Source organism: Gavia stellata, chromosome 3 (genome assembly GCF_030936135.1).
Source record: "Gavia stellata isolate bGavSte3 chromosome 3, bGavSte3.hap2, whole genome shotgun sequence".
NCBI classification, from domain to species: domain Eukaryota; kingdom Metazoa; phylum Chordata; class Aves; order Gaviiformes; family Gaviidae; genus Gavia; species Gavia stellata.
The window spans coordinates 22627381-22641717 of NC_082596.1; the positions used below are offsets into that span (position 1 = coordinate 22627381).

At 38.9% G+C, this 14337-nt stretch overlaps 1 protein-coding gene across 40 annotated transcripts in view; it reads right to left on the bottom strand.

Moving 5' to 3' along the window:
- Nucleotides 1-14337, bottom strand: part of RIMS2 (regulating synaptic membrane exocytosis 2) — a 488690-nt gene that overhangs the window by 265611 nt on the left and 208742 nt on the right. For all 40 annotated transcript variants that reach the window (XM_059815848.1, XM_059815828.1, XM_059815837.1 and 37 more), the window contains one exon: nt 9699-10624. In XM_059815848.1, coding sequence (XP_059671831.1) covers nt 9699-10624 — 926 coding nt within the window. The remainder of the gene's footprint in view (nt 1-9698; nt 10625-14337) is intronic.

The following is a 14337-nucleotide window of genomic DNA, read 5'->3' on the forward strand; positions in this document are numbered from 1 at the left end:
TATATACAGCCCATTCTGCTTATTCCCCCTCCACTTCTGTTTCTCTACTTCTTCCCTTCTGATTATCTTATCTTTAATGAAATACACATAAAAATAAGAGCAGAACAAGAAAGATGCTTACATTTTTAAAGAAAATGTAAAAAACCCCATACCATATTATTGATATAAATTATTATTGATAATAAATGAAATAAATTTTTAATTAAGTAAAATTATTTTACAGGGGCCCTTTTAATTTCTGATAGTTAATTGGGGAAGTAGCAAAATTACCTGCAAAACCAGTTTAAATATGTCATAGGAAAGCACTAACACAGTTTAAAATGACAGTGAGTTTAATCCAGTCATTAGATCTGTAACAGATAGGTTTGAGGGTTTTGTTTTACTAGAAGAATAATGATTTCATCAAAGTATGAAGGAAACTATAATTTGAAAAATACATGCTCCATGTATTCTGGAGACATTACATGTCATTTTTTTTGCTGTCATTATTTCTGTTTGCTGGGATTCCTCTGTGAAAAGACTACAAACATCACAGTATGTAGCTAAACATTCTGAAAACTTCAGTGAAAAATTCCATGATGGCTTTTTTTTTTTAATTCTATCATGGCATTGTAAAGAACCGAAATGTTTTACACAGAATACAGCAGGTCTTCATTTTGGCTTGTCGCTACCAAATCTGTATGAATTAACGGCACTTACTTCTGATGCAAGACTCGGATCGCAAGTCCCAAGTTTCTAACTTAGTTAAACCGGAATTTTGATTAGAAATAAGTCAAACAGGTTGTGTAAGATAAGAACTACCTCCATAGGAAGCCTTGTATTTCTTAGGATGAACCCCTTTCCAGGCATGTTTGGACAGTAATTTCTTTCATTGCTATTTACAGTAAAAGGTTAATGAATATTTATTGAGTTTATTCAGCAAATATTCCAGCTGCCAAGATGTGAAAAGATAATGGGAAATTATTTTGAAACTATAACACAAGTTTCTTTTTTTTTCTATTTAAATTTGAAAAGGATAAAAAAAGTGCTCAGAGAAAGCAACAATGCTTTTTAAGATACTTTTAAGATTGGTCACCCAGACAATTCAATGGCTTACAGTTTTAACTGAAGAAGAAAAATAAACATCTTTACCTTCAGAATAGAAAATTTTGACCATTTCCAGGGCAAAATACATCTTGTAGTTAGTGTTAAAAATATAGAGTTAAACTGAAGATAAGTTCCAATGATAAAAATTTTCCCTAATTTAAAAATATTAAAAATCATGCTGTCCTACTAATAATCAACTTAATCTTATCTGGAACCATAAGTAACTACAACTAATGCACTAAAATACTTTAATAATAACTCATAGTTCTTCCATTGCATCATATAAGGAGAGAATTAATCTGGTGCCCGCACAACATTTCTGCTACAGCTGTAGTTCCAGCAAAGTCCCAGAGTAAAAGGAAACATGATTAAAGAATTAGACTTTTTAACGGTTTGCGTACATTTGCATATAGAATGTTCAGGTTGTAATTTAGTCAAGGTTTTAATCAATAAAATTGAGTATTAGACTTTTTTGTTGGAATCAAAGTGCTATGAAATTATTCATGTTAATTTACTTAAGAGAAAATATTCTGTCTTCTCTGACTATTATATGAAAATATTTCTTCTTCCTTACTTCAGCAAATCCCTATATATCCTCAGATTCTGATAAGGCATAATCAGTTACACACCATCTTTTCAGCATGCATTATAATATCTGAGACAACATTCAGTATAATTTTATCAAGAAGCTTCAAATGTTAATATTTACCATCTTTTTGCCTAATTAGTGTTAGCCCACAAAAGTTTCCTGGCTTGATGCAGTATGTACCTGCCTGAATGCTTCTGCCAGCAGAGCAAAAGGAGTGATATAAGGATGTGAATATGCATCCAAGAAATGGGAAAAGGCAGGGCTCTTTCTGTGAGGGATATTATTGGCTTATGCCAAGTTTAAGTGACTACAAATTTAAAATATTATACTGTAGATTCCTCTAAATGCTGCAGAAGATCACATCCCTTCCCTTTATCTTCTAAGGAACACAGAAGTGTCTAAGTAGGAGAAGGTTTGGCAAAAATATAAAAAAGCATTCTTACTATTAGAAATCTCTGCAACATTAAACATTCTAGTTCTGTTATCATCTATGCATCTATGAACATTTTTTGTAGGAAACCTCTATCATAGCCAGTACTAATATTTGACAGTAGCAAGGTATATCTCATTCAATGTTGTAAGAAACACTTTAAAAGCAGTGATTTTTTTATTGCTTAAATATATAAGGAGAAAAGTGTAACATTTCTCTCAATATTTCTTATTTTGCACTGAAAATAGAGGCAGTTCATAAAAGAAATCTGAAAAAAAAAAAAATAGAATTCTGAATTTCCAGTCAAAATCTTTATACATTAAAACCACATTTACCTTACACAAGACGTAGAGGTCTCTATGGAAAAAAATATTTCTTTATAAATGCAAAACACAATCTCTTACACTGCAATATTAAGTGAAATAATAACAAGAAATTTTGTGACTCCTTCAAATCTGGCTTTAAATAAAACATGCCAAACACTTCAGTATTTTAAATAATCAATTATTCTCCTTATGACCATTCAAAATTTTGTACTTTGAGTTCTAAGATATCTCCATACTGAAACTGTGTAGAATTTCAAAGCCTCTTGTGTTCAAGTTAAGTGCTGTTGCTCAGCCCTGAAATTTTGCCTTCTAGTATAATTTGTTCCAGAGAAGTTAGACTTTCAGGAACTCTCTAACCTGAATGAAGCAAATTTTAGAAACAATGACCTCATTCTGATCTAATTTAGCTCAGTGTAACTTTGAGGCTGGCACAAGTAGGATTGAAATCAGGTCCCTTACCTCTTAGCATTTAAAAGTGAGAGCACTGTGACAGTATCCCACTTGCTTGGCATCTCTGCTCATGTAAGACATGCACTGTTCTTGCAGTAGCACTCAGAAAGTATGCTTTCTGCTCCTCATACCATGAGCTACCATACATTTTTAACTTGTGATGAGTATATTGTTTCCAAATAGACTTTATTCTCTGTCAAAAACTAAACTGTATCTCTACCAGATTGGTTTCAATATTGCAATAAACAAGTAGGTCTTGCAAGCTGTTCCAGACATGAGGACCTTTTTAACTTCTATAATGAAAAAGTACACTTATTCATATGTTTATAAATGACCATAACACAGCCAAGGCAAGGCTATATACCCATGTTTTCAAAGCACTTAGTAACAAAGAACAGCGTATTAACCCCTTTTCCTGCATACACACATTTCTGCTCACACAGGCTGCGCTCTGTGGCTTTCAGTTAACAACACAGGGACACTGAAGTATGCAAGATCACTGGAGCCTATCTATCCACATGTTATGTGGAGGGTGTTGGCCGACAGCCAGGTGAATATGAGCCAGCAGTGTGCCCAGGTGGCCAAGAAGTCCAATGGCATCCTGGCCTGTATCAGAAATGGTGTGGCCAGCAGGAGTAGGGAGGTGATCGTGCCCCTGTACTCGGCGCTGGTGAGGCCACACCTCGAATCCTGTGTTCAGTTTTGGGCCCCTCACTACAAGAAAGACATTGAGGTGCTGGAGCGTGTCCAGAGAAGGGCGACGAAGCTGGTGAGGGGTCTGGAGCACAAGTCTTATGAGGAGCGGCTGAGGGAACTGGGGTTGTTCAGCCTGGAGAAGAGGAGGCTGAGGGGAGACCTTATAGCTCTCTACAGTTACCTGAAAGGGGGTTGCAGAGAGGTGGGTGTTGGTCTCTTCTGCCAAGTGACAAGCGATAGGACAAGAGGAAATGGCCTCAAGTTGTGCCAGGGGAGGTTTAGACTGGATATTAGGAAAAATTTCTTCACTGGAAGGATTATCAAGCATTGGAACAGGCTGCCCAGGGAAGTGGTGTAGTCACTGTCCCTGGAGGTATTTAAAAAATGTGTAGATGAGGCGCTTGGGGACATGGTTTAGTGGTGGACTTGGCAGTGTTAGGTTTACGGTTGGACTCGATGATCTTAAGGATCTTTTCCAACCTAAATGATTCTATGATTCTCTGAGTCTACACATATGAGTTTCTTTGATGATAAAAATGGGCATCCATCTAGCTACCATTTTTTAATAAAAAAACAGTGAAAGCAAACACTAAACTTAAGAACTGCACCTCTGACAAAACACAGACACATTTGCCTTTCCCACCACAGATTCCGCCCACATCAGATGTCAGCCACCGTCTGTGCAAACACATACTTCTCACAGAGTGCTCTGGAAGGTGGCTGGGAGCATGGTATTGCGTATGCCTGAACTGTTTACCACCACTGGAAAATCTACTATGTCCTACTTTATATTTAGAGCAAATAAGAGCAGTATTTAGAGCTATCGTGCGCCTGGATTTCCTTGAATGAATTATCTTTTTCCATGTAGAGATTGTCTCTTGCTGGAACCCTGGCGTTTGAGAGGTTTGTAAAGAATTGTAGGATATCCAGGACCACCAAATGTTTGGGTAAGGAGCAGAAGGAACTCCAGCTCCAGCACAGGTCACCTCTCCATTGCCTATGTTCTGAGTGGGGGTACAACAGCCCCAGGGATCACTGGCTTTCCTGAGCGTGGCTGTGGCAAGTCTCTACAGACTGGCACCATGGCAGACTGCAGGTGTGACAGTATTGCCACAGGGAATATATGGGCAGTGGTACTGTTTGATTTTCTAACTCTACCTGGAAAGCCTGTAGCCACACAGAACAAGCCTGTAGTACTCTACTTCACATCTGCTTTATGCTGGCTGACAAATTATGGGGGCCCTTTCAAACCTACCCTAAGGCCTGTTCCTTACAGTTGCACTGACAAATATCTAGCTGAAAATTCAAATAAAAATTACTTTAATATTCCCTCACAATAGAAGGCACTTAAATTGGACAAGCAATGCAGACAGCTTGGCCTAACTTGCACACCACAAAAACCATAGTTTCATTTGGAGCTTTGTAGGTGACATGGTTCAATGTTCGCTTTACTGCAATTAACACCACAACAGTTCTTATTTTATAAACCATGTTTCTCAGAGCCTTGAAACTGAACCAAGTAAACTGAGATGGTTTTGAGAAAGAATTAGTGAACTGAACAAGCCAGAACATTTAAAAATAAGTCATTGTGATCTTTATGTTTACTGACTGAGGATGCATTTTACTGCCATTTAGAATTTATGATTTCATAAAAGCACTGGCATTTCAAGAATTGTTTTCCACTAACATTTTAAGCAATTTTGTTCTTTCAGTATTAGGGAAAATAGAAACATACCTAATATTTTGGTCCAAAACACATGGTCACCTTCTGGTTTTTTTCCCTCGTCAAAGGGTATTTCCCAACACAGACAGGGAATCCTACCGTGGAGATACAGCCTTGGACTGTCTGCTACCCTGATCTGCAGGACTGGCAACTAGTGTTGCAAATGGAGACACGGTCTTTGCAGTTTTCAGAAGTCTGATATTCACAGCAAGAGTAAAGAAAGGTCCCTTAGATACCTTGGAAAAAATCTTGGGAGCTTCAGAAAATTTTGAGTAGCACAATAAGTAATTGTTCATCCTATGCACAGAAAAAGGCAGAGGCCATTTGGTAAATTAGTATTCAGTTATGTCACTAAGGACAGTTTTAACGTGTATGAAGACCTGCACAAAATTCAACTGGAAAAATAAGTCTAATTCTGGCACAACCTAAGTTTCAAGTAAACACGTTTACAATCTCAGTTATGTCCATTTAACACTTTTGTCATGCATTGTTTCCTGACCTTTTGAAGAATGAACTGGTCTGTCACACCATTGGCTCCTCACCGTAGTCCTGCACTTCTCACCGCCTGCCAAACCCCCTCTCGGCACTTCAGGTCAATGCTGCCAGGCCCATGCTCCTTGCTCAGGGAGTCCCAGTCCCTCTTTGCCAAAGCTCCCAAGCCCAGCTCAGCCCTCCCGTCCTTCTCTCTGAATGCCCTTTTCCCAGACACTCGCCGTCTCTCCCAGACTGCTGCTTCTGCCTCTTAGCCAATCTCAGAATCCTCTAACCTACTGCTCAGGAAGCTCCAGTTCTCACCTTCCCAGTTACCTCTATCACATCTGTTTCCTTCACTTTATCTGTTCTTCCCAAACTACAGGCCACAGGTTTAGCCTACTTGATCTACCAGCTTTGCTCTCCCCTCTTCTCAGTTTCCATCTCAATCCACTAGTTTCCAGTCACCCAATGACATTTTGTTTTGCAGTTCCTAAACTTCCTCCCCTTGTCTGCTCGTCCTGAAGTCTCCTGATTCCTATTCCAATATGCCAGTCCTCAGCCTAGTTTATGACCCGAATTTCCTCATCCAAATATAGTTGCTTTACAAAAACTATGCAGTATCTTAAGAACCTAGCTCTTCTCTTCTGCAGTTGACTCTCCATCTGCAATGCTTCTTCACCATGCCTGTGTTTCACATGGCTGTCTACTGGGTGTCTGAGTTTTGTCTGGATGCTCATCAGCTTTCTCTGCTCACATTTTCCCTTGTCCCACATGAAGAGGAGGCAGGAGCATTCCAAGGCAATGGTTTCTCTGGCCATCACCAGAAACATGCAGAAAAATAATTTTGCCTTATCCCCTCCCTGAGAAGAATTAGATTACATTTTTAAAAATCGAGGAAAAAATTACCTTAAAGCAGACAGCTACTGAAATGAGATCAGACCCAAATACTTAAAGTCATAGGCATTCAGTAATAATGGATGCTCTTCTCAGAGCTCTTAATCCAGCAGCTGAGCCACATCTCTATTGGACTTTTGTAAAATGAAATGGCTGTCTTCATTTTGCATGCATATGTATATACCAACCATATATGTGTATCAATCCTTTTAATTTTGGAGATAAGCTTAAAAAGGCAAACTTTCAGCCCTTTTAAGAGCATATGACTATAATTTTTCCTACATTTTTGGATAATTCACAATTTTCAGACTAGTTTCCTAAAACCAATATCAGGGCCTTGTAAAATCTCAGATTCAGTGAACAGCTGTTCCTGAAGCTCAGGCCCAGGCTGCTCCTCACAGCTGAGCAGTTGTTAATATTTATTTGCAGAATCTGTGAAAAGATATGGGTACTCCATAGAGAAAGAGATGGAGAACAAATTATTCTCTCTTTTGGAGAACTCATTATTACTGCATCCAAATTCTCACTCTAACATTGCCACCCTTCATCACTCCAAGGCCAAATGTTTTATATTTAGCATTATATCTTTGGCCAAACAGACTTTATATGTGGCTTAAAAGGACAGCTGAGAAATCCTCAGCTCTGGGGAGTTTTTAAAGGGCAGAAAGCAAGTAATATGGGGGAAGGAGAAACCCATTTTTATAGGAGGTGTTTAAAATAGTTAATTGTATTTTATCAATTAAGGAAATAATGTATTGCAATACAAGGAAGACTGATGGGGGTTTATGTGCTGGATTCCTTTTGGTGGTATTCATGAAGAAATTACTTGCTTATAGGGAGTCTGAGTGCAGGCTGGTTTACATGGTAAGAGAGATTCATGAAAATAAAAAGAATGAGGTAGGACTTTATGGGTCTACCTATAGCAGTTGAAAAGGCTGGATCCAGGTGGTGAGACCCCGTCTTCCTATTCATCCTAGCAGATCTCTTCTCCCCCATGCCTAGCAGCAGCCAAATCTTCCCTAATCCACTCAAACAAATACTTTTCTGGAGCTTCCACTCTAGGGGTTAAAGAGGGGCGAAGAAGTATGAATGGGGCTGAGGATATTGTCTGATAATGTGACCAGGGCTGCTGAGGCTGGCACCAGCTGGCTCGAGCTCTGGGCACAGGTGTTACTGCTGGGATGGCTGCCTGTTCCATGCATGGTCACTGCCTCCCAGCCCATCAGCAAGGGCAGAAACAGGACCCTCCAGCTCAGGTTGGAAGCAGGCACAGTCAGAAGCATCAGACCTCTTCCCCAGTTCAAGCAGTTACTCTCTTCCTCTATGAAAAACCAAGGCTGTTCTCCACACTGGTTCCAGCCACGGGCCACCACTGGGCCATGCTGACACATGCTACACTCTACATGTCATGAAAACTGGTTACAGTAATTCAGTCAAATTAAGAAAACATAAAACAGAACATTTTTTCCTGTAAAATTTTGCAAGCTTTTTTCATTCATTTATAAAATACACACTCAATTTAGCTTCATTCACTACCTCAGAAATCAACACAGACATGACTTTATCACCATTATTATTAACTATTGTTATCAATAATAATGTTTTCTTTGACAGTTAAAATAATAGAAAATTATTTCAGTGAAAGAATTTATGTCAGATTATTATGATGACAGAGAATCTAACATTGTTTGTATAGTATGTTTTAAATGTATATGTTTTGTATGTTATGTGTACAAAAAAATATATTGTTTGTATATTATTCTGTACACTATGTTTCCTACGCTGAATTTCATTAAATAAACACCTTGTAACTACTTCCCATATACTGATTGGGTCTATTTTTCTCAAGGTTGCTACTAAGAACAAAATTGTAAAGATCCTGAAGTTGATAGAAGTTTTTCTACTCATCAGGAAGACTAAGGGGCTCGTTTCCTCACAGTTGTTTCATGTAAGTGCATGTAACTGTCTACTTTGACCTGGGTGAAATTTCCTTCCATTCTACATTATCTTGCTCCTTATTTATCAGACCATGGTTGCTGTTATTGACATATGAAAATTCAGAGTTATTTCACTAACTCTAATTAATTACTTGCTTCAGAACAAATTTGATATAGCAATATTAATAACATAGTATCAAATTTTCTAATCCCACTCCACAATTAGTAAAGGTGCACCAGCATAAGAATAATAACTGAAAACAGGTTATAACTTTTGTACTTTAGACCCACAACATACATGAAGGTAAGCGAACTAATATTATTAATTTGATTCAGTTTAAACTGATGGTCCCCAATGCTTTCGTATTTGAGTCATACATTACCTTTCAATAGGTTGGGAATCATTTCAATTAATCTTAGCTTTTATTTCTGACAATGGAGTAACTCCAACATCATGAATCCTAAAAAGCACTAAAACCAAAAAACACCATAGCCCCACAGCAAAAAGAAATCTCCATTGGTATAAACCACACGAGTCATTTTAAATTTGTTTAAAAACTTGAATGGGTTAACTTCATACACACAGGGTTTTTTGCAGATCAGATGCTCTTTAACCTGCAGCAGCCAGCATGAAACTGGCACAAACTCTGTATCATGTGTTCCAGTTAATACAACAGAAATGCGGTCATGCGCCCACACTTGATCCAGATCAAATATGTACTCATTGTGATCCAGGAGTACGCAAATCTGGTATTAATGGACATGAAACCATGGCCTTATATGACAGCCCAGCTTTAGATACTTTGCAGATTTATTTAACAGGTTTTTCAATAGGCATGTTTTTTCCTTTAACATATCCAAATACTTCTAGTAGCTGTGATATTCTTTTCCATGTAAATCATTAAATCTAGATTTAAGTAAATGAAACACAAAATCAGAAAAAAACAACTCCCATCACAATAAACTTGAGTCATCTATGAAGGGCTGTAGATATGTGGTTGCAATAAATTCTAATGGGCAAAATAAACATACAATGGAATGGAAACTAAACCACAACTATATATTGAAACAGTCAAAAAATTAGGAATCTTACCTTTTTCACTGACACTTTCACTTTCAATCTCTACATCATCACAACTCGTATACTCTGGAGTGGATGCCAGTTCTTCTTCTGAGCTACTTAGTGAAACCTGGCGCATTTTACCTCCCTTTTTCGTTTTATGGGGCTTTGGTGGTGGAGGTCTGACAGATTCAGACTGGTCTGAGCTGAGTGAATCATTCCGTAACATGGTCTCCATCTTTTCACGTTTTGTTTTCCGTACGGCAGAATTGGGATCCAAATGGTGTTGTTTCCTCAATGAATCAGAGCGCCTCATGTCTGGTCTTTCCAGAGGAATTGGACTCCTCCTAGGTGTAGGAGGGCTATGATTTGTGGTCCTCTGACGATTGGGACTTGGTCCCTGAGCCTCTCGAGTTCTTTCCATAGAGTATGAACGTTGGTTTTCCATGGCAGCCCTGCGCTCAGACACTGATCTTTGTCTTGACGGTCGTTCCATCCTCAGCATAGACATCCGAGAATCTTCCAACTCAGTATTTGCCAATGAGACATCACTGTGTCTCCGTTCGTGACGTGCTCGGGACACTTCAGCATGGATACGCATTTGTTCCTCATATGGTTGTGGCTTGACTGGATAACGAGCCAAATTAGGATCACTTCGGTATCGTGCCTGGTATTCCTCTTCCCTCCGCTGCCTTTCATATTCTTCCCTGTTTTGTGCATCTTCCTCTTCTACCGGATACTCCTTGGAACGCCTGCGACTCCTTCTGTTGGAATCTCTATAATCACCCAGTTCAGGTTCTTCATATAACTGAGGCCCACGCTGCGACCGCCTATCTGAATAATCTGATGGTGACCTGGGCATCGCACTGTCTGATGTAGCATACTGTGAATATTCGTCTCTCTCGTCCCTTTGGTCGTATCTTCTGTTCTGTTCTCTTGATATTGATGGGCTTCTTTTCCTAAATAATCGTAACAAGAAAGAAGAAAGAGAATTCTGTCAATATTTCTTGTAGCACAAATGTACCGTTAATGCTAATTAAATGATAGAATGATCAGCTGATGCGAAAAAAAATCCGTTCATTGCATTGCTTTGTGAATGTGCTCACGCATTTTCTGTACGAAAATAAAGAAAGCATGTCATGCTACAAATCTGCTTATGGTGCACAGTTTAAATCAAAAACGGTTTTAAAGGAAAAATGCTAATGCAATATTATAAACTATAGAATACAAATACTGATGCTACTTTGTAGTCATAACTGCTTCGCAAGTATCAAAATTTTATAATCCTTTGTAATCATTTTACAGCGGTGTAACTTGACCATATACTTCTATTTCATAGGATTTTATAATCACCATAGAAATTAAGGCTAGATGGATCATTCAGTTAGTTTGATATTTTAGCAGCCACTATTGCTTGAAAACATGCTGTGCTGGTTTTGGCTGGGATAGAGTTAATTTTCTTCATAGTAGCTAGTATGGGGCTGTGTTTTGGATTCGTGCTGGAAACAGTGTTGATACACAGGGATGTTTTAGTTACTGCTGAGCAGTGCTTACACAGACTCAAGGCCTTTTCTGCTCCTCACACCGCCCCACCAGTCAGTAGGCTGGGGGTGCACGGGAAGTTGGGAGGGGACACAGCCGGGACAGCTGACCCCAAGTGACCAAAGGGATATTCCATACCATATGACATCGTGCTCAGTAATACAAAGCTGGGGGAAGGAGGAGGAAGGGGAGGGGGCGTTTAGAGTGATTGCATTTGTCTTCCTAAGTAACTGTTATGTGTGATGGAGCCCTGCTTTCCTGGAGATGGCTGAACACCTGCCTGCCGATGGGAAGTGGTGAATTAATTCCTTATTTTGCTTTGCTTCAATGCGTGGCTTTTGCTTTACCTATTAAACTGTCTTTATCTCAACCCATGAGTTTTCTCATTTTTACTCTTCCGATTCTCTCCCCCATCCCACCTGGGGGGAGTGAGCGAGCGGCTGTGTGGTGCTTAGTTGCCGACTGTGGTTAAACCATGACACATACATTTCAGTTCCCACAAAACTATGAAGTGTGCCAAGGGCAGAAAACAGGACAGACAAAGATCCAATGACAGCACTTGTCTAAATCAGATGAACTCAGAAGACCTCAACTCAGAAAACAAAACATTTTTTGTGTTGCCTAAGAAGGGAAAGAGCTTCAAAGTCCTGCCTGTCTGACTTGACAAAAAAATCCTTTACATCCCTATAGGGATGGCAATAGTATTAGTCCAAGCATTTGAGCAAGACACACCAGCCAGACGCCAGAATGGAGTTCCTGTACCACGTTAAGCATTGCCTCTTTGTCATAGATGATATCTAGCCATAGACAACTTCTGAGGCTTCAGAAGAAGGTGATAGAAGAATTATCAGTAGATATTCTTTCCTGACACCAACAAATGATTGAGTGAAGCATGTGATTTTTTTATATGCAATATTTTAATAGAGGATGTGTCTGGAATACATTATGAATGTTATATGTTCTGTTGTTTGATACGATATTGTTTGCTACTTGATTAGAAGGGATCAATTAAATAGGGAGTAGTGATTCATAGGGAAAAAACAAGCTGGAGCTTCAGATCAATCCTAACAGGGTAATGAGCATTTTATCAATCCTAACAGGGTAATGAGCATTTAAAATGTTTCTTCCAGACACGTCCAGATTCGTACTTAATTTTTGACCCCAGATGGATCTGAAGGAGTTACCTGCAGGAAACTGGGGCAAAGATCCCAGGTGTGGAAAAAAGAGATTAAAAGGTGGCCCTTCTCTGGGATAAGATAGATCAGCTCAAGCTTTAAGTAATGAAATTACGTATGTGAACCTATTTTTGTGTTCTCAGCCCTTTCCTCTTATATTTAGTTCTAACTTTATAACTAAGATCCCTTTGAAAATGTTTTCTACCCTCACAAATGGCCACTGATCCTGAAGGGCAGCCTTGCAGGCAGCAACCAGGAGATCCTGCCTAATGTCAGGAAGGATGGGAAAAAGGAAAGCAAAGACACAGCCCTGTTGTTGCCACAGTTGTCCTAGAAGGGATAAGGAAAGGAAAGGCTTCAACTTAGTGAAGGGGAGACAGAAAAACAGGCTCTTCTTGGTGCCCAGAAAAGTAGAAAGGGCTCTGCCTAGCTAGTGGGAGAGAAATGCTCTTCTCACAGCCAGAAAAGAAAGGCAGTCTCTGCTCAGCAAGGGAAAAACACAACTGTCTGAGCAGAGTGTGTGCAGGACGGTGAATAGCAAATTGGCATCCTGTCTTAGGTACCATACAGGGTCATTAAACTGTGCTTGAAAGATTTGGACCCAATCTTGCATTGTAAATATTAAAGTACTTTAGCCTTACAATGGCATCTGCAAATGAGGAAACTAATTCAATCTTGCAAAAACGCAACTTTCCCTGTGAAGCACGACAAGTGATATAAGCATCATTTGGATGCCTATTTGCTTATGGTGAAGCTAAAATGTCCTATCTGTCTTCTTAAAGTGTCATGTTAGTACCAGCACAAATTATAACCTCTGTAAGTTTAACAAAAACTCTGTGGATTCTGCTACTGGGAACTCAAGTTGAATCATTCTAATGTGACATGAACAGAGTTTTGTAAGTCTAAAACCAGAATGGCCAACCGGAACAGACAATTAGGACAACAGAACTACCAGAACCCAGAGAGTTTGCAAAGACATAGAAGTTTTCATTAAGACCACAGAGACTAGATGTGGAAACTTATTTTAAGGAAGATAAATATTTTTCATTTAAATACTTCAGCGGATGAAAAATACGCCACATCACAAAATAAGTTCTTCCAAAAACAAATTACCTACATCACTGAAAATTGTTGCCATGCCTATAATAAAACCGTGCCAATTTCCCCTTCCCAATTCTGTCCCCCATATAGGCAAAATCTTTTATGTCTACGCAAATCCAATTGGAATAAATGGCACTCAACAGATATGACATTCATCCATGTGGCTCTCATTGCAAGATTGAGACAAATATGTGTGCACATGGAATGTACACATACTCTACTGTTAATACTCACACTGTGTATACTCAGAGTGTATTACGTATGGATCAAGTTGCATTCACAGCCACAGATTTTTGCATAGATTTGATCCTCCAAGACATCAAAACACTCTAGAGAGTATGGTTTCTAGGATCAACTCCATCATGAACTGTGTAACACACAAAACCATATAGAATCTAGTTTCACAAATCTTATCTGTGCCTTGGAGCAGACTGAGTGTACACATTCTTCAGGATTAAACATCTGCATATATGTATCTATAGTAATATAAACAACAGAATAGTGAGATTTGGTTTAGCTACCTATAGGACATTACATTTATATATATACACACATACATATACAAGTGTGTGTATATATACGACTCCATGTCATAGTGTCCTCATATGGATGCAAAGAATAGTGGACAAATCTCTCTGGAACCATTGCTGCTACAAAGTCATGGGGGGAGAGGCTGGGGGGATAAACAGGATGGCATTTCTGTATGAGTAAAAACACTTATTGTAGACTTTTTTCTGAGGCAAATGTACTTTTATCAGGAAAACACATCATCTGAGGAACTGGCACAAGATTTACTAAAAAATCCAACCTTGTTTCTAGCATGAACTATGTTAATGAGAGGAAGATGTGCCACT